Source organism: Cyprinodon tularosa, unplaced genomic scaffold (assembly GCF_016077235.1).
Source record: "Cyprinodon tularosa strain WSP-4 unplaced genomic scaffold, ASM1607723v1 ctg242, whole genome shotgun sequence".
Classification (NCBI taxonomy): domain Eukaryota; kingdom Metazoa; phylum Chordata; class Actinopteri; order Cyprinodontiformes; family Cyprinodontidae; genus Cyprinodon; species Cyprinodon tularosa.
Window position 1 is genome coordinate 317,817 of NW_024038901.1, and position 24,389 is coordinate 342,205.

At 36.9% G+C, this 24,389-nt stretch overlaps 2 protein-coding genes across 3 annotated transcripts; one reads left to right on the forward strand and one right to left on the reverse strand.

Moving 5' to 3' along the window:
* The first annotated feature begins 1,817 nt into the window (after positions 1–1,817).
* cdk5r2b (cyclin-dependent kinase 5, regulatory subunit 2b (p39)) lies at positions 1,818–5,037 on the forward strand. The gene has a single exon (XM_038287655.1). It carries the CDS (start codon positions 2,086–2,088, stop codon positions 2,947–2,949), a length of 864 nt encoding a protein of 287 aa, XP_038143583.1. The 5' UTR covers positions 1,818–2,085; the 3' UTR covers positions 2,950–5,037.
* Positions 5,038–21,448: 16,411 nt separating this feature from the next.
* Positions 21,449–23,904, reverse strand: fev (FEV transcription factor, ETS family member). 2 transcript variants are annotated; one of them, XM_038287652.1, is made up of 3 exons: positions 23,374–23,588; positions 22,748–22,819; positions 21,449–22,114 (listed from the first exon to the last, which is right to left on the reverse strand). In XM_038287652.1, exons 1-3 carry the CDS (start codon positions 23,420–23,422, stop codon positions 21,573–21,575), a joined length of 663 nt encoding a protein of 220 aa, XP_038143580.1. In that variant the 5' UTR covers positions 23,423–23,588; the 3' UTR covers positions 21,449–21,572. The 2 variants fall into 2 exon arrangements, with proteins under 2 accessions (XP_038143580.1, XP_038143578.1); XM_038287650.1 differs by lacking the exon at positions 23,374–23,588 and adding an exon at positions 23,641–23,904 and having other exon boundaries at positions 21,453–22,114.
* Positions 23,905–24,389: the final 485 nt, after the last annotated feature.

The window sequence follows — 24,389 nt, forward strand, 5'->3', positions numbered from 1 at the left end:
TTTACTCAAGTACGGAAAGTGAGTACTTTTGCCATCTCTGGCGTATTGTACCCACTTCTTCTTATTTAACGGCCCCTGTGGGTTGTAACAGGTCAGATGTTAAAATCCTACCACAGGTTACTCCCACTTTGATCATCTAATTATGTGTTTTAAACATTTAAGTTCGGCTTGAAAATATTTTCGAATCTCTGCTTTGCTGCTGTTTCAGTTGCAAAACATTGACAAACATTGACTCTAAATCCTGAGAAGGGAATCCTAAATTTCAACTAATCTGCATTATGGGTTCTGCTTTACACATGTTTTACCATAACCTCCCTAGAATGGGACCAATCTGTACAAAATAATTCTGCAAAGCTCCTGACTAGATTTTCAAAGTTTGTTCATATGACTTCCCTGCTAATGCAGCTTAGGCTCCCAGTTTATTATCATGTACTTTTCAAGATCTCAATTTTGACTTCGAGAGCTCTGCTGGGACAGACACCATTCGATATCATCTGAATCAAAACTTCTAAATGGGCAATGCTGCACAGGCTTCTCAATGCCTGCTGCTCAGGCATCTTTTTCTACGATTTATTTGACTTGCACTCAACCTTCTATTTGTTTGCAGTGCCTTGTGAGCAACCACTTCTTTCATAAATACTTTTGTGGTTTACCTTAATTACAAATGAACTCTGATTGCAATTTTACCCATGATTGTGTTAGGCATTTCATATCATTTATATGTTTCTCAAAACTTTTTTTGTGTATTTTATGTTTTTATTTTTTGATGGCGTTTTTTATGGTTGTTTTTTTAAGTTGTAGCAGGTTTTCATCAGACGCAAGACATAGGGGTTCAAATGCACTGAAAATACATAAATGTGCTGCAAAATAACCCATTGCACAAGCACACAAAATGCAAATAGAGAAGAAAAAAGGTTTGCAAGTAGCAAAAACTAAACACCCAATATTATTGGGATGACCACCCACTGGACATATGGAGTCAAGAAAGAGTCTTTTGTGGAAAATTGCATTTATCTAAGCATATATTTCACTAAGGGTTTGTACATATATTACTAGGGGGTCGACTCCCCCTTAGAGGTCTGGAACAGCTCTGTGCTATTGTGTGCTATTTTGCGTCTGCTTGTGTTTTTTCTACATGCTGCATTTTTTTCTTTACATGTGTATTGTGTGTGTGTGTGTAGGTGTGCAACACAAGTCTGTTTACTGGGCCAACACATACTAGAGAAATAACTAATCTAAATGAACCATTTCTTTCAAAGAGAGGGTCAATTATCCAGTCACAACTATGAAAGTTGCCAGTTGATGGCTGCAAAATGATTATTTAAAAACATTTATCATTTATTTACATGTTCTAGTATGAATATTTAACAGTGCAAGATTTTTATCCTGTCTGAATTAGAGAAAATTCAAAATAAATCCAATACATTTATGTATTTGCAGCACATTTACACTCTGCTTCTCTTCATTGCTGTGATCCAAACATATCTTTGCAGCATTTCCCCTTTGGATGTATTTTCTATGTGTTTCTAAGTGTAATTGTGTTTGCCAGCCTCCCATGTTGTTTGCAGTGCTATTTTTTATCTGCAGCATCCTTGCACCCCTTGACCACCGTGATGAATTAAAATTAATGGGAATTTAAAAAGCAGAGCATCTGATTCTCCAACCGACTAAGTGAGGAGCATAGCACTTTGACCTACCCTGGCTTGAATCTATGAATGGCAGCTGAGACCTGAAACAACACCTCTAATCATATGAGCCGGAGGTTGGCTTTTCTATTGGCCAGCTGGATTGTCAGTCAGTGCCTGCTCGACTGGTTCGCTAAGTAAAGGATTTACGCATGGTGACTAATCTTGGTTCATGCTCACAGACGCACCGGATTCGTGTCGCAGCGTTTTTCCAACCCAGACGCGGATAAAGACTATTATTTAACTTATAAAGAAATATTTGTTCCTATCTCTGCCAACACCGTCAGGTAAATAAACATCTATAGATGGAGTTTTGGTCGTGACTGTTGCTCGCCGCCTCTCACTCAGCGGAAGAATCTGCCGCAGCATCCAAACCACGGCAGCTCTCTCCTGCGCAAACATGGGTACCGTTCTCTCCATATCTCCTGCCTCAAAGAAGGCTTCTATAATGGACACTGAGGCTACAGGGGATGGATTGAAAAACGACAAGAGCCTCAAGCGCCACTCGATGTTCGTATCTTTGTCTTGGAAGAAGCTGGTGGCCAATTCAGCTAAGAAGAGCGCCAAGAAAGTGACCCCGAACCCGCTGCAGCCGAGCCAGGTGGCCCATCTCAACAGCGAAAACATCAGGAAGACGCACCAAACCGAGGAGAAGAAGCCAAAGGCGCCCATCCCTGTCCCGGTCCCCACGCAGAACAGCGACAGCATAGTTCAAAACGGGAGGCTGTCCACGGTTCAGAAGCAACCCAGCAACTTCTCTCTGCTGTCACCCAGGCGGATTGTTATCCAGGCGTCAACAGGGGAGCTCCTGCGCTGTTTGGGGGACTACTTGTGCCGCAGGTGTTATAAACTGAAAGAGTTAAACAGCGGGGATGTTGTCCTCTGGTTCCGAAACATTGACCGGACTCTACTGATCCAGGGCTGGCAGGACATCGGCTTCATTACGCCAGCCAATGTGGTGTTTGTGTACCTGCTGTGCCAGGACGCAATCACAGAGAGCGTGAACAGCGCGGCCGAGCTGCAGGGCACCTTCCAGACCTGCCTCTACCTTGCATACTCCTACATGGGCAACGAGATCTCCTACCCGCTCAAGCCCTTCATCACGGACTCCAACAAGGACGTTTTCTGGGACACGTCGCTTCGAATCATCGACCGGCTGAGCCCCAAGATGCTCCAGCTGAACGCGGACCCACACTTTTTTACCGAGGTCTTTCAGGATCTGAAAAATCAGCGTGATTCCAGCGAATCCAGCTTAGACCGTTGACCCAGGTCTATGGAAGGTCCAAAGTGCCACAATTCAATAAATAAATCATCAAACATCTCTATAATTTTAATTTGGCAGCTCTCTTCTTCTAGACTGATGGAATTTTACTTAAGTTATTTTTGGGAAACTTTTTATTAAATTGATGCATCTAGATTTGCTAATATCTTATGGCAATTTAAAAATAACATATAATCAAATATATAAATCTTTGAAACGTGTTGCAGGGCATTGTTTTATCATTCGGACAAGCACTGTAGCACAGAAAATACTAAATAATTTGGTAAACACTGAGATAAGTATTTGCTGTTCAAAGTTCAATTAATTCAAGTTTTCATTAATGAATAACTTAAATTTAATATGTGTAATTCAACAACTACAGGCATATAATGTTCATGTAATTCCTGAATATAAGGATTTTCCAGAATAACCTAATTTATCTAAGAGTTATTCATTTGACATCTTATTTATTTGTTTAATTGTGGCACTTTTGACTCTTGCTGAGGTACTGAGCAGTACGCCGGTGTATTTTTAAAGCTGAATGTATAAAAGGTGACTGGACAGTGTTGCCGGCAGTACTCCTCACGTCTCGGCTCAAGATGTTACACAACTTCAATATGGTCTTTAGTTTCCGCTGGAAGAGGTTTTAAAGATGCATGCTGATCGTATTTTGTCTTCTTATTTTGTCTTGTCCTAGGAATTTGACTTTGCTGTAAAACCCTACATTTTAACAGAGACTCAAATCCCCATTTCAAACTAAATTAGCCTAATTTCCAAGTAAATGAGTGGATGTTTTTGGATGGGGTCCAAGCCTGTGCCAGAATAGATCTCCCCAGTCGAGTCAGGCCAATGAGCTGTCCAAGGTGCTGACCTGTTCAGCCATTTCTGATTCTCCTTTTCTCCCAACTGAGCCAAGCATGGCTTACGAGTGCCTCCACAGCACATAAGCCTAAGCCTTGTAAGTAAGTTAGTAATTAGAGATAGTCTACTGTGCTTTTTTAGCATCTCAGTCAGCTGATAGATAAGCTAGTCGACATGGAACAGATACAAAATGTCTCTAAAATGGCAATGAACAGTGATTGTAAATATTCCCCTTTGAGCTGTTTCATCTAGGCATGGGCTGGTGTACGGTTCTAATGATAACATTTAGTAAAATTACCACAGGTTAATGATATTTACACAAAGAATTTTAACAAAAGTATTTAATCTAACTGTTTCTAATTGAAACAGGAAACCGAATATGCTGTCCACTACTGCTAAAGTATTTTAGAATATAGTTTACAAAGTTATAAAAACAGCGCATAACCTTTATTTGCTGTTGTTGATCTTGATCAAATAGAAGCAAGAAATACCTTTTAGGTTCATTTTGTTTTAAAGTGGATATTAAGAATAATATATATATATATTTACACTGTTCTCCTTTTAGAGGGGCTAAAGATAACATACTGTAACAACCCAATATTCTCTTTTTTAATACTCAGGCTGTTTGCTCAGATAAGCTTTCTGCAATCTTTGTTTAACATGCATGTTGCTTTCCAACTAATTTCTTATATCAGAGTAAACTTTATAGGATTTTCTTTATTTCATGTGAGGGGAAAGCGTAGGCGTTTTCTTTTGCCAGCCAACAGCTGTCAGCAACAAGTAGGAGATTAGTAGTGCTGAACTCATTCTAAAGAATTAGATAACTTGTTAATCTAGCAGTTTCTCTAGTTTTTCAAAAACAAACTTCAAACATAATATCTTAGAATTTTTAAAAAGTAGCTTTTTGAGCCTGTGTATACCACTAGCCAGCCCATACTTGATGTCACAACTTGCTTTCATTTTTAAACTTTGTCTTAATTTTAAAGACCCCATCTAACAGAAAACAGACATTTGGATGGTATTTTGATATATGCTGATAATTTTCCGACTCTCTGAAAAGATCCCCAGATACTGTATGTCATGACAAGATCTCATTCTGCATTTCCAATTTTACTCTCTTATATTGTAACTATAAAAGGCAGAAGGTATTAGTGGCTTATTGGCTAAAGCTGAGCAATAGATGTATTGTTTTAGGTTTAACTAAAGACCAAATGGGATATTTTTTTTTTTTGTTTTGTTTTTTTTCTTGGTTTGTTTTGTTTTCGAATCTTCTCTGTGCCAAGTGGAAAATAGCCTGAAACTTTGTGGTTTACATGTAAAAATCCCATCTTTTCAACATGATTTTAATGCCAGTTTGGAAAATGGTTGAGGGTAGTTTGAGCATCACAGAAACAAACTTATAGACAATAAAACCTAAAATCTGTTTTGCAAATATGCTCTTAGCCTCAGTTAGTCAGGTTCAGATTAGTTTATTCATGATTCCTCAGAGTACAAGTGTTGCGGTGACATGTCAGAAACATAAAGATAACCCCCATTTGCACATGTGTTACTGCAGTATCTATAAGCCAAAAAATAAACCAGCATGGACTCTGAAACCAAACACAGTCCTGCCTATGGTTAATCTTAAAGACAATTGTTATATTTGTGAATCATTTGCTTGAACAGTAAATAATGCTGCTATTTTGCACAGCTATGGACAAATTTCGTGTTTTTTGCACAGTGATGGTGATATACCAGTGTTTCCTGCGAGGCACTGGAATGCTTTACCATTAAGTTTGCATATATTGGCACCAGCTCATGCTTTAGAATGACCGGCTGTGAAATAAATCTTTTGTACGGTTCATCGTTTCCCCTAAATGTCATGTAAGAAATTGATATTTAGGTGTGTTTTGTCTGTGGTGTTATTCCACATATGCATTCACTCCTTGTATGTGTGTAGACAAAAAGCTCATTACAGTACTTGTCTGAGGTGATCATGGTGAAATAAATCCAAATTTATGTAGAATTGCCTGCCTCTGTTGAATCATTTCATTGTTTTAAACTCACCCTGATCTGGCAACAATTGCTTTGTTGCATATGCAAACAGTACTGGACAGTAGTTTCCATACAGCCATCATGAGGTGGAAGTCTTATCTATTGTAGGCTTTGATTAAGGCCATCGAAACATTCATATTTGTAACAAATTAATACTTTAACTCAGAACATTTTTGAAAAAGAAGAATTAGGTGAACAAGTTTTATTTATTCAATAAATGAACTGATTAAATATGTGAAAAGAACATAAATATTTGGTTAAATGTCCTTAAGCAAGCTGATCATTGACAAATCAATTGTTATAACCATAGGCAGTGTTTTTTCAGAGCCCTAGCTGGATAATTGAGACTCTTTTAATCAGGAATGCTTGTTTTGAAGTGTCTGCTATAATTTTGCTACACTTGGTTTTCTCAAAAATTCAACCATCAGCCTCAAGTCAACAGATGAAAACATCCCAACATGATGCAATCAAAGCCATGCTTAATAATTAGCACAGAGTTTATAAATTTGAAAGCTCGCTTTAAAAATATTTGTTTTTGGAGGGGCATAAAAGTTCAGCCTCTGTCCCAGTTTTACCATAAAACTTTCCTTTTTCCCAGAAGAAATTTGTCCTGATTATGTGTAAATTATACTGTAGTTGAATTAAAAGTTGGTAAAGCATGATCTCTTTTTTTTCTGCAGGCACCCTGAAAACCAATGTTCCAACATTTCCAAGTACATGATAGATTTAAGCTTGGTGCATGTTTCAAAGTTCTTGAACAATCTAACCAACTTCCTTGTATCATATAGTCAAAAAATTTATTCAGATTGATTGAAACCTTGATACAAGATGATCTTTCATAAGAGTTTGTTTCAGAAGGATAAAGAGAAATATTAAGGTTCAAAATGGATCCAAACCTCAACACTACAAAGCTAACTAACAGAATCTCGACTGGCTATGATCACTTCCCTAATGAACCCTTCAGAAGTCTGCTTACTGGGCCAATTCATACCTGAGAAATTACAAATTTAAATGAACAATTTCTTTCAAAGAGAGGCTCAATTATCCAGTCACAACTATGAAAGTTGTCAGTTGATGGCTGCAAAATGACTAAAATTACAAGAGTGATATTAAAAAATGTATTATTTTTTTGTTTAGGGGATTTCTAGTATGGATATTTAACACTGCAAGATTTTTATCCTGTCTGGATTAGAAAAAATCCACAATAAATTCAACCTTGTGCACCCAGTGCCTCTTCTAAAGGAAAAACAAAAGTTGTTTGACTTGTAATGTTTGCACTTTAAGAAGTTAATGGTTCAGATATATCATTAAAAGCCCCTCAATCAGCATTCAGGCCCATGTCTGAGTCCATAAATGTCTTATTGGAAATGTGCCTTGCCATTCGTCAGCAGTAATTAACACAGACACCTTCTTATCTTCTCCCAACACTCACTAATCCTTCATTCAGAATGAACCCAGCAGACATAGTTATGCAATAGAATAAAAGTGCATGACAAATATCCTTCCCAGGATGCACTACGTATGTGTGGGCATAGGTTGCTATGAAACTGAAACTCATAAGGTTTCCACGAAACAAAACAATTATGAAGCAGTTATTATTATGTATTGCATTGGAAGTTATGTCTTTGCATTTTGTGTTTGCTTAGTCATTTAACAGTGCAAGGAGCCAGAGACACAAGTCTGGGCTCAGAATATGCTACAGTTTCCTGTTTTGTTTTTGTTTTATCTATTTGGTTTTTATTGGATTGAGGACATCTTAGTATTCTGGCACATATGCAGGTTATTTTTGGTTTCCTGACTTGTCCTCGCTGTTTCATGATGAAATTGGAACACAGAACACTAAAGTAGCAAGTAGGTGACTGCAACCCCCTCAATGTGAATCTTTAGGCTCTGAGGTTTTAATCTAATCTCACATTTTACCTGTTGAAGTCTGAACGCTACATGAAAAGAATCAAAACAGGGTCATCTATGAACTTAATATCCTTTGTAACTTTTAAGAAATGTCCATCAGCCTGCTTTAATTCTGATCAGGTATACAAGAGCTGCATTGATAAGATTTTCCTCTTGTTTTTTTTTTGTTCTTTTTTTATGAATAAGTCACGTGGGCTCAAGGTTCCCTTCCTGTGATTGGTCCGATTCTGGTGCAGTCTCAGAACTGCCTGTAGTTCTCTCTTCCTCTCTCTCTCTGTCTCTCTCTCTCTTTCTCTCTCTCGTCAGGCAGGGACACACTGGTGTCTATTTACAGAGCAAAGAACAAGAAATTAAGACAGAAAGTGGGGTAAAAAAGACACTGTGACCCAAAATGACAAAGTCGAGTAGGAAAGGGTTTAAAACATCATAGGAAAGTGATACAAGACAAGAAAATGAATATAGAAATCAAGCATTCAAGCTATTTGCCTTTAAAGTTATTTGTGTGGGATATACAGAGTTTAGCATAATCATAATTGCTATTTTAATACAACATTCTACAGTAGCGACCATTTAATCACAAATGTGAGAAGCCCATATGGATTACATTGACATTGCCAATGATTTTCAGTCTATTAAGATCACAGGTTGAGGGAAACAGGCTGACTTGATGCATCAACATTATGTAATTGACATCAGGGCTTTAAATGCTGAGTGTGTGTTGGGAGCCTTCCCCTTGCTATTAAGATTCAGCCCAGGTCTTCCGCATATCTGTCTACCAGCCTGCTCTCTGCATTTCTCTCCACCGAGTCTCTATAGTAACGGGGAGGGTAAGTGAATGACAACAGGGAAAAGTGAGCTGTACATGGTCGAGCGTGGGCTGAACCTCTGCACATCTCACCCACCCACACACAAAAACACACACAAACTGCTGCTTCGATCGATAGAGGACCTGCATACTCTGTCACTGCAGGTGCATCCCTGACTCCTCCAAGTTCAGCATCCTTGCAGTTTCTGAGCTGTCTCACATTCCTAGCTCCAGTGATCGTGACTGAACTAAAATACCTCGCTATTGTATTGATTAAAGGTACTTGTGAGCAGTGCCACACATACCTTTACGGGCCTCTCTTTATGAAGTGTTAAAAGCTTTGGGAAAAAATAGGCATTTCTGATGTGGTGATATACAAACAAGAATGGGTTCTTCCTCAACAAACGGTCCATTTGGACCCATCTTAAAAACAATAGATATAAAAATCAGCTAACTGCAGCTAAGTGGTCTCCACAGTCTCCTTTTAGATGAATATTTTACTAATTAATTAATCTGCTGATAATTCTTTTAGTTAGCTGATTAACATATCATATAGCAAAAGGTACTTAATAGGAGTTTTTTTGCAGAATTTGTTCCAGTGAAGCTAAAATAATGCTACCTGAGGAGATGTCGGTAAAGGGTCTTTAAAGACAAAGAGGGTTTGTCATCTTAATTACTAAGATATCTAATTGTTGCATAGTTTGGGTATGATCACTGCTGTGATTAATGATTACTGTTCTTAATAGATTTAATTATTCTAAGCACAATTCCACCACTTGATTAGCTTTAGCCAGCTCCTTTCTTTCCTGGCATTTATTATTGGATGAACTGATTAATCCAGATGTGTCAAATATTTCATTCTCAGATGCTGAGGTCAGGCACACCTGGATTAATCAGTTTATCCAACAATGAAAGAAAGGAAACAAATGAGCTTACTTAAGTTCAGGAAGTAGTGGAGCTGCTGATATTTCATATAAACTTTAATATAATAAATATGATTGTAAAATGTAATAAATTCACATTTTTTTTTACTTCAAATGTAAAAATACACAAAGGTATATACAACTCATATGGAGAGCAAGAGAACATCTCTGCTGAGCATTTTGGAGCAGGTGTAAGCTGTTGAAACCTCAGACTATTGGTCCTACGAGCTGAACTCAAAATCAAATGAAATGTATGAACCCTTTGAAATGAAGAAATTAGTCATTCATGAGTCTGGTAGAGAATTTAAACACATTTCAAAATAATTTGAAATCTGTCATGGATAATTGTGGAGACAGATTTAGGAAAGGGATAATTAAAATTTCACCTAGCCTAATTAAGTTGAAGCAAACCTCTATGCTCTTGTCATGTTTTTTGTAATGACTGATGCGGGGGAAAAATTGTTCTAACATTGAAAATCATTTGACAAAATGTTGGTCCTCTGAGTTTCTGGTAAACAGCTGAACAGGAGAAGATAATGATAGTTTGAGGAAATCAGATCTTAATGCTGATAGGGAATGAGGATTTCCTGGAGGAAGTGACCAAATGGTCACTAAAATTGGCAGGTAGAGGTGTTTCCTGCTTGCCTAAAAGCCAATGTTCCTGTTGCTTATCCCTTATCTCCAAGAATAGAGTGGTGGGGAAGTGGTAAACTTCTGAGGATAAACAGACAGGTAAGTGTCTGATGGCTGATGGGAGGAAACAACTGTTTTCAGGAGAAATACCTCTAATTAGAAAATCCAAGAGGCCTCCTGCATTCAGATTGTTTTTTTTTTTTTTCTTCCCATGGTTACAGTTGACTCTAGATTCTTCATTCATGGTTGCATTGACCATTCCTTCCCCTGCCTCCATTGGTTTTGTGCTCACACCACTTTGGATCCTCTCACCCCTCTGGCACAAATACCCATTCCCAGGTCTGTCACCCTTCCCCTGGGCTACCTGCTGGCCTAATAACGGTGAGCCTCCTGGACCTGAATCATCTATTATGTGGCTTCATGCACCTGATTATTCCTGCAGTAAATAAATATATTCAAAACGTCCTTGTGTCCTGCTGGTTTTATGCAGTGGGTCAAAAGACCTTCGTAAAAGCATGCCCATAAGCCACAATACAGGTTTTACTATTTCAGTTCAATCCCCTGTACATCATCCCTGGAAGTTCACATTTATTGGCAGAAAAAACTTTATATTAATCTTTGACTTTTAATTATTTATATGAACCTTTTTGATTAACTATAACATAACATACAACCTCAAAAATAAAAAAATAAAAATAAAAAGTCCTTAGATTTGAACCTTTTGAGGGTTTTCTTAAACCAAAATAGGGTTTTAATAAGTTCCGTATATATTTTTTACATTATTAATACAAAGATTTAGTTAAACATCTTTTCACTATTTACAGAAAAGTCCCACTCTTTTGGAAGCCAATAAGTTTCCTTCACATGATCCTCTCTACTTTTGTTATCAGCTTTGAAAACAGTGTTTTTGTTCCTTCCCTGGACCCAGCTTTTCAGAAGGGTCCATCGCTTTTAACTGGGATTCTAATTGGACTTGTGCAAGTTTACTAGAAGATTATAAATATGTTAAATAACTAGAACTGAAGTTATAGTTAATTTATAAGTCATTTAAATCAAGGGGAAAACTAATTATTATTATCAATTGAATGATTATATCTGTAATTTGCTTTCTGACCAGTGTTTTTAGGCTTACATAAATGGTTAGACTCCTAAATCCATCTGTTAAAAATTCAGTTGTCTTTCACAAATTTAGTAATTTAGACTGTGGCTATTAACAATGTTATTAATCACCAACCAAATAAATATTATGCAAACCATTTAGATTTGCACAATTGGTTTCGATAATAATAATAAGGCCCCAGCATCAATAGTAACTTATTGTTTTTGGAAATTTCTGGAAATTTTTGGAAATGTCCATGTTTGTTTTGGGTTCTTACTTTGATGCTATCCTTTTACTCCATGTTTTTTTGTTTGTTGTTGTTTTGTTTTGTTTTTTTGCGTCACTGTGAAAAGTTTATCATAATTTGTTCTTTAAAGGTGGTGCAGTTGTGTTTTAATTACAACTTGATTAGTTTGTTTTTAGTTTTTATTTTAGTTCCATTTGAATATTCTAAACTCAAACATTCTTGTGGAAAATGTAGCACATATACAGAAAAGTATAAAACTCATAATTTCAACCATGTTTGAAAGAGCAGGTTTTTTGGGGTCTATCATTAGACATTGTAAGTAATGCAGACATTAGTCATTTTTTCACAATATAACCAAACACTGAGAATGAAAATGGTTTCTACTTTTTAGATTTAGAAAAAGAGAAAGAGGAAAAACAGGGTATGATGTAGAAAAACATTTTTCTAGAACATACCTTTTATTTCTTTTAATCTAACCTTTTTCACTGTCTATTTCAGCACCATGTAGGTGTTTTCCTCTAAATTGCTGCTGTAATTATTTGTTTCTATAGCTGGAAGAATGACTCATCAACTGTGATATTTCATACAATGAAACACAATGCCCACAGGCTGTCTTCTTTTTTATTCACTGCAGGGAACAGAGAGATGTGCTTGCTCTGAACTTGGTGTTTCATTTCAAGAAGATGATGAAGGTATAATAAACATTTGGTTAAAACTACATTTGCCATCTCATCTTCCTTTTATTTTACATTTTCCTGCTATCAAACCAGATTTCCCTTTAATCTTTTTGAAGTGACCTTGATCGAAAATTCTCCAGATTTATTTTGCAATTTCCGGTTGTTGCGATCCATTGTCGCTGCTGTAACCAGAACTACACTGCTCTGAAGACACACCCCTTCAGCGTAGGTTTTAAAAACACTTGCTTCCCATATTAGTGTCCTATTTTGCCGGCGGTTCGTGACGCTAAAAGGCTAGGCAGCACGCTTCCAGCTGAAGGCTACACAAAGTAGCAACCATAATCCCTCCGGAGAAGTCTGCGCTCGCTGGACCGAGCCAGACTGCCTTTTTCCTGTGATTCAGAAGGAACTGAATGGAGTGTTTCTATTCTTCCTGCGATTCAAACCAAGTGAACAAAGTGTATCCTCAGTCCTGCTGCAGCAGAGACAGAAAAGCTAATCAAGCTCTGCTAGCTGCCAAACAACGGGGGCAGCGATCGCTTTTCACCGAAGACTGAGACGGAGGTACGGAGCAGTGCCAAAGAAGTGCTGCTAAAAGCTGTGGCTACGTGCCAACCACCGTAGCTAAAATGGGAGACGTCCCAAGCTACCGTGAGTTATAAAATTAACCCCCTTGCAAATCGCCTCTTATTGTTCTTGGACTGTTGGACGAACAGAATGGACCGAAGACGGGTCTGCAGAACACCAGACCAAGATGAAGGCCTTCACTCCACCGAACCAAAGCAGTAATTGCATCCTTTCCCCTCCTTTCCATCTGATGCTTAATAAGCGCTCTTCTTGGGTGAACTATTGGTGGAATAAATAGCTGTGTTGGTGTTTTAATTTGAATTAAGCTTTCTGATTCAACTGCTGATGGTTTTAAGGTTTAACTGAATGTTAATGCTCACTACAGACTGGACGGGTCACGTGTTACTGAAGCTAACTGCTTCATCGTAAGCTAACCCTCTCTTTGTTTCTGTTGGACCCAACCAGAACCCCTGGGGCCAGCTAAGCTAACGGGTCTTTTAGCCTCATCATAGTTTAATGCATTCCTGAGTCATTATTTTTCACCATAAACTGAATAAAACTTTGCTGTTTTGACTGCAGTTAACATCAGGGTTTATTTGCATTTTATCAGCTGCTATTATAAAGGACACTTTTAAATGCATTAAGCCTTAAACTTCGAACATCACTCGGACATTAACCTGACTCTTAAACCCCTCTTCCCCCTTTATTTCTTGAATTTTGCTTATTTTCTGTAGTGTTTAGTGTTTGCTTAGTTATTAGATATACTACTGTGTGATTGTAGCTAATAAAGGTACTTATGTGTTCATTTTACAAAGTGAACGATTTATCACTATTATCTCTTCTTTCAGTAGCATCCAAATGAACAGAGACACATTTATTTGGTTGGTCATTAATAACGTTGCTAAGAGCCATAGCCGAAATTACTAAATTGGTGAAAGAAAATTGGATTTTTAACAGCCGGATTCAGGAGTCTAACCTTTTTGGAAAGGGGCTAAAACTCTGGTCAGTAAACAAATTACAGTTATAATCATTCAACTGATAATAAATATCTAGCCTTACCTTTGATTTGAATTACCTATCAATTAACTAACTTCCAGTTCTAGTTATCTAATATATTCAGAATCTTCTGGTAAGCTGGCACAACACAGTGGAAAGTTTATAACTTCCTTTCTAAATACAATACAATACAATACAATACAATACAATACAATACAATACAATACAATACAATACAATACAATACAATAGAACCATAAGTCAGATGAATCTGTTGGTCATTGCAATAATACTGAGTTCATTTAAAAGATATTTTTACAAATAGCAGTTCCGAGTGTTAAATATTCGTCAGCTGCTGAGGAAAATGACAATAAAATAATGAGATTTTTAAAAAGCTGGAAAAGATTGTTGAGGGCAAGATGGAGGTAGATGGAGATGCAGGGATTTCCTATTTGTGTGACTCTAAAGGTGAAGATGAAATGTGGCTAAGAAAGTCATAGCTTTGGAGCAGAAGATTTTTCTTGTTCTGTTTTTGCTTGTTTTGTTTGTCCATGTAAATGTGGAACCACTGTGAAATTTTTTTTCTAAATTCTTACATATCTAGTCATTTTCATATACTACATTAAAAGACCAAAAACTCTTCATTCCTAATTTCTGATATAATTTTTGTGTCTCCTTTGAATTTGGTAGAATGGCCTTTTAAATTGTATGACATGGGTGAAATGTTTTGGGTGCCCTTTCCAACCAGTTTCTCCTGACAGAACTGGTATAGCTGCTGTCAGCTCTGAAGACCACCCACATAACCTTTCAGCTTTAACCATACATTTTCCATGGAATCTCTGTGCAAAGGTCAATCCAAAACTTTATCTTTGTGTCTAACTTTGCAACTAAACTGGAGAAATTCCTAGGCTCATTATAATAGGGGGAGCCATTTTTGTTGAAGGTTTAATTTCTCATCTGATGTCTTTAGATGTTATTCTATTAATTTAAAGCATTTCTCTCTTTGTGATGACATCTTAAAAGGGGCAACACCCCCGGCTGCAGGGAATTACACACCCAACACGATACTGCGGCCAGATATTTTCTCTCAAGGTTGGGTGGAAGTTGGCTGAGGACTCAAATGCAGTGATGAGTTCTTGCAGAACTCATCTCTTTTATTCTGATGCAGATGACAACGGAAAAAAAACCCAGGAACAAAAAAAGAAGAAATCAAAACCAGGAGATGCCAGGGGGAGAACATACATAATGATTGAAGCAAGGAGGAGAAGCCAGCACTGAGGAACTGCACAGAAGATGTATATATGGGAGACAGAACAAAGACGTGGCTAATCGGCTTATAGGGGGCAGGTGTGGATAGAAGCTACCAGAAATTAGGGGAAAGGAGACTGGCAGCTGAAGGTAACACAAACAATGCTGAAATATATCTAGATAACGACTACAATGACACAAAACGGAACAGAAACCAATGACCAAGAAAACAGAAAGACATGCATAACTGAAAACTCAAAAATAAACTAAAAAAGAATTCCAAAACTGGAGAAGCATAACATTTTCAGGCTTATAAATTGTCCCTTTTTCCTCACAAATCAAGAAACTTCTACATAAAAATGTGGTGCCATCAGGCCACATGAAATGTTTTGAAAAATGTAATAATTTGCCCTTGAGTGGATTTTTAAATTGCAATCTGGATTTTTGTTTCTTTTGGAGGGATTTTTTCATTTCTTTCTGAGTGGCCTTTCAGCCCATATGACACTCACTTATTACCAAAAACCAGCTTATTGCAAAAGGCACTCTGCATTTGCTTTGGGGTTGAGGAGCCCAAATACACATCTGCACAGTAATAGATATCCAGCCTTGAACACAGAAGCCTTTTTCTTGCATTACCTATACAATGGTGGGACTTTCCCATAGCATCTAGACTGAAATGAACATTGCAAATTCAGGCATCTAGAAACTGCTCCCAGTATTAACCAGACTGGTGAAAATAGACTCCTGATACTTTTGCAGATGTGTTTGGAATTTTATTATCAGAAAAGATAGCAATTCAATTCAGTTTATTTATGTAGCGCCAATTCACAACACATGTCATCTCAAGGCACTTTACGGTTCATCAGATCATACAGTCAAATTGATTCAAAGTTTTCTATCTAAGGAAAACCAATTGATGACATCGACTCATTGACTTGAATGCAATCCCTCACACTAAGCACTCTTGTAGCGACAGTGGAGAGGAAAAACTCCCTTTTAACTGGAAGAAACCTCAAGCAGAACGAGGCTCAGTGTGAGCGGTCATTTGCCGAGGCCAACTGGGGTTCAAAGAGACAGAAGCATAGATACAAAAAACAACTGTAAAAGGCGGCCACATCCAGGAAACATACAGCCAGGCAGACGAACTCTGAGCCAACTCCCATGTTAGAGGATGAAGAGAGCACATCCAGCCCATCACAGTAAGAGCTGTGTTTTTGAAATGTTGTCCAGAGTTAAATCTATAGGTGTGTCTGGAAGTAACTCAAATGTAAATCAGATGCTTTCAGCACCATGACATTAACATATAAGGTGTCTTAAATTGTTTAAAGTTTTACTGTAAGCCATCAAATTTGAATCCTGGCCTAGTGATCCTAATCCTGGCCTATGTCTTTCATGCAGGGGTCAGCTCCAGCTTCCTGTTGCATAAAAAAAAAGACTGTTAGTTTACTTTATCTCCTTAAAATGCTTTTAGGTTGGAGTTTGTGCATGGCGTTTGCCCTGTGGTGGCCAGTCAGTGCTGTACACCGTCTCTTTCTTAACGACCACTGCAGATAAATACCTGTCCCCCCACCACCCTCCCACCCCCACAACCCCGCAAGGACGAGCGAGTATAAACAATAGATGGAGAGAAGCAGATTAAAGCAGAACATAAATAGTTTCATTTCATATCAGACAGAGAAAAAAAAAATTTGATGTCCTTTCCTTGCAAACCTGTTTCTGTTTTACCTCAGTGAACAGTGCTGCTATTTAAAACCATGTATAAACAGCTAAATCAATTTTTCGCCCTCATTTTTCTTGTTTTCATCCCCCTCCTCTGTCTGTTAATCCTGTGGCCTGCAGGAAAACACCTACCTAGGTTGTTATGCAAGAAGCAAGAGGATGAGGATCAGCAACAGTAAAGGGTGCTGCAGATTAGAGGCAGAACACATTAAGGAGAGAAAAGTGACATATGCTGTAATGTTTAAGTGTTTAAATCCCCAATGACAGCATTGTTTGCACCCTTCTGTTATCAGAGCTGCTCTGTTGCAGACACATCCTGGAAACATCTCTCTTTAGCAATGTTTAGTGGGTAAAACAACCCTGGCAAGATAGAAATTGATTTAGTTGCTGAGAATGACCTCATGTCTTTGCCATTGATATGCAGAACACACACAAACAGGGGTGCTGTGAGTGAGGGGTGGACTCTCTATTCCTCACACTTCTACACACATTCTGGATCTGTCAGCATCAATATATAGCTTCTGGTTCCTCTAGATTCTCACTTGTTTTGCTATGATCTTTTTCTTAAATGAAACTGCAGCTTTTACTGCAGTGATGCTCTTATCCCCATTAATTAAAACATATTACTTTTAAGATGCAGTCTAAACTTCCATCTCCTGGATGGACTGTTATTAAATTAGGTGAGGGGTTAATCTGCTTTTTACAGCAGCTTCTGCGGTGTATATTAATCCAGCCTTTGATCACCTAGTTATGTTATGTAAAGTGTATTGGTGGCATTAGAAGAGAAATGGCGCCGCCGTGTGGCCAATAAGAGAATTTTGCATTTTGAAACCTCTGGAAAATTTATCATTTGAAAGCTAGAGCTCCTACAACTGTTCAATAGCTGCAGAGCTCCAATAGCATAAAACATAGTACTGTAGAAAACCTGCCCAGCAAGGTTATACACAGCAATTAATTTGCACTGGAATGCAACATACATATTAAAAGGGCAGCCAACATGTTCTGATAAATTAATAAATTAATGATTAAATATAAAATTGATATTTGCTACAGAGGTTTGTTCTAACACTGATCAGAAAACACCACTGGAAGATTATTCAATGCCTTCTCTATTTGCTGGCATCTCTGTTAAGGATGTTAAAGATGAAAAAAGTTCATCTCTTATTACTGACAAGCCTGAAGCATAAATAAATTATCTATGGCAGTACCATTGTGTTAGCACAGGCTAGAATGTGTATGCTGTGAACTAAGTCGCTTTTAAAGGCTGTTGTCTATTTATTCTATATCAGAATTTGAGCATAACTGTTTGTCTATACATTAAATCAGACGTTATAAGCCACCAATTAGTCGGTACTTGAGTGGCTATTTTACCAAGAACTTTGTTTTTTGTTTAAATTGATTTATTTCTTTGATGACTATTTCTGCTTTTACCTGAGTTACACTTTTTACATTTTAAAATACTACTATGTTTACTTAAGTGAAATTTCTTTGTACTCTACCCAAGCTTATGTTTACAATGAAACTATGTAAAACACAAGAAAGCAATAAGGAAAATGCACTAAAACCCACTAAATGGTCGGTAATAGGCATATAAATGTTGTCATAGACAGGCAAATTAAGTCAATAGAAATACCAAATGTGAATGTGCAATAGTTTTAAAATTGATGCTTAGAGGAATTGATCATCCTGATTTCCTCTGGCTTGAAGCTCTTCTATAGCCAGGGGTGATTCGAGGGTCAGAAGTTTTGGAGTGCTGAGCAACTTTCTACATACATTGTTTAAATTTGCTTATTGTCTTTTATCAATTACTGACTCAATCAATCACTAATGAGTTCTATATGAGACTTTTACCAAAGAGTCGAAAAGAATACTGCATTTTTTAAAAAGAATATTCCAACCATTTTAAGCTTTTTTTGTGTGAGATGGAACTAGAGGCGTTTTAACTGTTTAAGAGCAATGTTCTACATTTTGAGATCCTTTGACTCAGTGGATGGTTTGCTGCTCTAAAGCATACAGATAAATAAAAAAAATTCAATAAAGAAGTCTTATTTCGAGCACGGATGTGTTAAATGTGTAGGTCCTTCTGAAAAGCATTTAATATGGGGTAAAAACATAACTTCCAAGATAAATGTAAAATGATCTACTGAATGAAACGTTTTTCAATGTGCTACTATTCTGTTTGTTTTCTTACCTGACTTTTCCTGATGTTGCTCTTTACACACACCTTGCTCCTCTCTTTTCCTGTGTACACCTCTCCACCTTTGGACTGGCACTATTATGATGGATTGGATTTAACACGATGAATATATAGTTGTGCATATCTTACATCTTATAATGGATCAAACTATTTCGGAGGGAGTGGGTTAAAATATAACTTTTAACCCAATTGCTGTACAGTTTTTACAGTTTTATAGGTTTTTGTTGTTCGATTTATTTTATTTTACTAACTGCATACATAACAAAAAACACAACTTAGATTTTAGAGGTGCTTTGATTCAATTTTAGCTAAAAAAAAAAAAACTATGCTAAAAACATTGATGTCAAGAGCCCTGATGTTTTCTGACCCTGAATCTCTAGCTTAGCGTATGGGAGTAAAAACAAGTGCTGAGTTTTTTTAGTGAACTCCAGTAGGCCATCCTGGTGACGTTAGTGGTGCTTTGGTTCAGATCAATCTCTATAGTCGTGTAAATTTAGGCTGCATCAGAATCACCTGTGCTTGATCTAATATCACTCAACATGATCTCATTTCACTTATAAGAAATGTACGTATATTCTTCAGCTGCTCAATGTGCCACACATCCACCTATCAAGATAAAGTATTTAGATGTAATGCTATTGAACACTGGTGAGTGCTAGTGAGCCAAACATCTTCCATTACAGGTATTCATTTAAAGATCAGACCATTTCTTTTTTTTTATTTCAAAGACTTTCTCTATAAAAATGTCTGTATCATCTATAACCACTTTAGGTGTATCTGTGTCGTTGCAGTTTTATAAATTATAAGTCCTGTCCAAGCCTCTAAGTTTTTTTTTAGTTTACTTTATTAATAATCTATTTGTACTTAAAGAGATGTCCATGCAGTTAGCTATTCCTTTTTTGCTCTTTCCTAACTTTGATAGCGAATTAAATAAATGTTTTTGATTTGTTTGTTCTTGTTTAGAACAGAGATGCTGAAAATTGTAGCTTGTTTTATGGGTTAGTTAGTATCCAAATGGATGCAATTTTCCATCTGTCAGTTTTCTATGTTTTTATGAAAACACCAAGTAAACTCAATGAATGGTACTACTAATACTACAGTCACCCTGATTTGATCAATACGCAATCAACTCCTAGTTGCTGATATATGGCAAAGATCTTATATGTGTCAGAAGCACCAATTAGGCGATTTCAGACCTCATGTGGGTTGGCTATTATTATTATTTGTAGTTTGTTTGTAAGGTTTTATTAACAGTCAATACGTTTCTCTTATCTGCAGTTTACATATTCAATTTCCTCCTTTCCCAAAGATGCATCTAGACAGTTTTATTTATGTGTTATTTTGTTTTAATTCAGCAGAGTAGAAGAAATAAAAAAAAAGAGCAAAGGTTTGTGTCTGACATTCTAGTTTATCACTAAACTCCCTAGTATAGGCTGCTACTTTTAAATGTGTTGCATGTTGCATTGATTTAGCAAACCGCCCATAGTTTACCTTAAACGGGATTTAATTGGCAGTTTACCTAAAACTTAACATTTAAACTTCAGTGTTTCTACCACAAGGTGGTGCCAGAGCTCTACCCCGACAACTGAAAAAAATTATGACATAAGAAACAGCTTTAGCTGCATAAAGCCGTTTTTGCCTTTTTTTTCTTTTCGTTTTCTTTTCTTTTTTTTTTTTTGGTCCACAACAGGTTCTCCTTCTTGCTTCCATTTCGTGCCCGTATAGGAAACAGTTGTTTTTTTGTTTGAAATTTTATTTTTTTTTTTTACCGACGCACATCACTCATTTATTTTCCTTCATGGTTACAGTATTATAAAGATGAATATAAAACTCAACCACATCTCAAGTATAATTTTTTTCACTTACTTTACACAAGTCTATGTTTTTTTATTCTTAAACTCAGAGAAAATATGAGCAAAATAAAATCACAGTTATTATTTCCCGTAAATTAATACATAGTGAATAGTGAAGAAAGAAAAAAACAACAGTTTTTATTTCTATATTTCTATCTAGAGCTTTGAAAATGACTCAGGGACAAAAGAAAGCTCCTTAAAGCAGATTGTTCTCTTGGTTTGTAAAAAGGTCGGATAAAGAACTGAGCAACCAAATGTGAAAAAGCGCAAAATGACAGACAACTTAATGAAAGAAAGGAGAAATCAGTTTAATTTTTTATCGTGTCTTATGTTGATGTTTATATTTCCTACCAAGAAACTATCACAACTATATGTTCGTTGATTTTATAAATGCTACATTTGGAAGATTTTATTAAAAAAAGACCGACATTTTGCGCTTAAGGAGTCTATGCGTAAAAAGGCGCTGTTTCTGGTGGATTTATACATATTTACTGATTAAACATTGATAATGACAATTCCATTAAAAACTAATCAAAGCAAGTTCAATTTTTTGACATATTTCTACATATTTTGCATTTTTCTCTCAGTGGTCTGAACATATAACTTGATTGCTTTGCGTAACAGAATTTTTAGTTCACATTTAAACGAACCAGTAATGATCAATTATTTGGATGTAATAAAGTAAGAATTAATGCCAAATTTCCCGCTGCTATCTGATCGATAATTTTTCATTAACTCAAAACCAAATGCAGGCCGAATTTAGTCATAGTTGGCCGCGAACTATAGCAAAAAAAAAAAACAGTTGGTCTTTACTTGTTTTCTTATTCCCAGTCTTGCATGTGACATGCAGCAGGAGTCAGTTGTAGTGATTGTTGATGTTGGTCAGACTGTTGATGTTATTCACGCAGCTGATGTGAGATGGAGACACTGTGCCAAAGGGCCCAGGAGGCTGCAGGTTATGTGTGTGATACAGAGCCGCCGATGGAGAGCCGGGCCAGTAGGAGAAACCCGAGGGGCCCACGCCGGGGGTCACGAGGTTCAGTTTAGAAATGCCAGAGAAGGGGATGGGGGAAAAGTTCCCCTGAAACTTGTAGATGGCTTGCTCCGTGGTGGAGGGCTGGCACACCTGCGCCAGGCCGTGGAAGTCGAACTTGTAAGCGTATCTCTTGCCGTGGACTTTGGTCATGATGTTCTTGTCGTAATAGTAGCGCAGAGCTCGACTTAGTTTGTCGTAGTTCATGTTGGGTTTGCTCTTCCGCTCCCCCCAGCGCCTCGCCACCTCGTCTGGGTCGATGAGCTTGAACTCCCCATTGGTGCCCTCCCAGGCGATGCAGGACACGTTGGTGCTGTCGGAAAGGAGCTCCAGGAGGAACTGCCACAGCTGGATCTGTCCGCTGCCTGCAGGAAGAACAAAAAAAAAACATAAAAGGATCAATGTCACATTTTGAGACTGATCTGAAAGTCTTAAAATCATTGTTAGGAAATGTATTTCTTATTTATTTATTTCTTGTATAAAAGCAAAATTTTAAGGTAATATCATTATTCTGGGTTTAAGATATTTCTTCCAATTGTGGCACAAATAATTTCTTTTACTTATTGAAGTAAAAATTCTGTCAGCAAATCAGTTGAAAAAGACTCACGTTAATATTATCCACAGCGACTATTTCAAATTACAATGAATAATCCCTTGCAAAAAAATAAGAACTGTCTTTTTTAATATTCCAACATGGGATAAGAATTTATACAACGATTTTAATTTAAAAACTAACAATTATATTAAAATATGATTCTCAAGAGTAGGCTATATATAGTATTTTTTTAAATAACGAGCCTGGTTGCTTAAAAAATTAGAATAAAATTACTATTTTAAACAATGTATTTTATTTTTGTGATCATGCAAGCAAATCGTTGTTTTTGTTGTTGTTCTTTTAAACTAATCGTTAAAAATTTTTTTTTTTAAGAAGCTCTTATTTTGCGTAATTTGGTTGAATTTATAAGACTAAATAGTTCATGCCTTGTATTCATTCTTACCTTTTTGCACTCCTGTATTTATAGGGCTCCAAGCCGTTCCTTTACTTTCTTTCAACAGATTTTCTGTTGGATCTGAAACAAAAAAAAAAAAAAAAGAGAAAAAACAGACAAATTATTCACATCAAACATATATCTCTTTAAAAACATTACAACATTGTTTTTGGGAAGGTTTTTCTTAGCTATTTATATCTAGATATTAATTTTTTCGGAAAAGTAAAAATATATATTTTTAGAAGGTTCTGAATGTTCAAACGTTAAAAAATATACGAATAAAATAAAATATTAGGCTGAATACTAAAAAATGAACAGTAATTACAATGGAAAAAAATAATGCAACCGCTTTTGGCATTTATTTAATCATATTTAGTTACTTTAACACAATTGTTTTATGACCCACCCTGCTAAAATGAAACAATTGTATTAAAGTAACTAAATATGATTAAATAAATGGCAAAAAAGGTTGCATTACTTAATTAAATTTCTTTTCTTCCGCTTAAAATGGTAAAATTCTATAAAATTCCCCAAAATAGATTTCTGAAGAATGTTCTATTTTGTAGTGAAATTTTAAATGCATTATTTTGCAGCAATTTAGGTATAAAAGTAAGCAGGTGGATCCCCAAACTAACTAAAATCCAGTGGCTTTGTGGTGCAGTCAAAGTCCAGTGCGTGAAGCATGTCATCCTGGCGGTCCCCCCTGGAAGAAGCCAGGAAACGCGTCCAGGAAAAAGGATTTCCGATTTCCGACAAAAGAGCAGACAGGCTTTCAGAGGGAAGCGGTTTGCAAAGCTCTGCCTGGAAACTAAACACTTTTCTCCCGCTGGACACAACAATGCTGCAAAAATCCAACCAATTCTAACATAAAAGCCTGTTTGACTAATTCCTAATGCACGAACCTGAGAGATACATGTTGAACATGAGGTTTCCTCCGCGCTCCTGTCTCATTGTGTTCAGACGCTCAGAAAGACTTGGGTTTCATTTCGGCGGTGCATGGCGCAGCAAAAGATTTTTATTAAACTTTATCTCATAACTGGGATCTGGAATAAATGCGGGTGGACAGATTGAAGTTTCCAGGCAACTGTCACTGGCCCCCATCTCTGAGACAATATTCAGACAGCAATTTCCCCTGGTGCATTGCTTTAATTAAAAGAGCAATTTACCTCTGTCAGCCCGCCCGGTGCCCACAATAAAAAGAGGCCGATAGAAATTCGGCCCTTATCAATCCACCATCACAGTTTAATAAAGTTTCCGCGTTAAGATCTGAGTTTCTATGGTGAATTGAAGTGTTTGACATGGAAACCAGTTCAGATCCCCCTCACTTTTCCGCCTCTTTACCTCTTGGTAAACAACAAAGACCTGGCGCATGTTGGGGAAAGAATATTTACCTTGAAAATCACGCTTCAGTGCCCAAGAGAAAACGAGAACATTTCATCCATCCTAACCTCATCTGTTTGGGTTTAAGGTTATATGGCCACAATCTGGAGCTAATGAGGTCATAACTTTAAAACCATGGGCTGTGATGCGTGCTGGGGACATGTAGGCCTATTATATGTGTTAAAGTCTTATATTCTGGCACTTTCCTAAGCATAACATGATTTTTTTGTATTTTCCTTTTTTTGGGAGGGGGGGAGTGGTGCTTTTAATA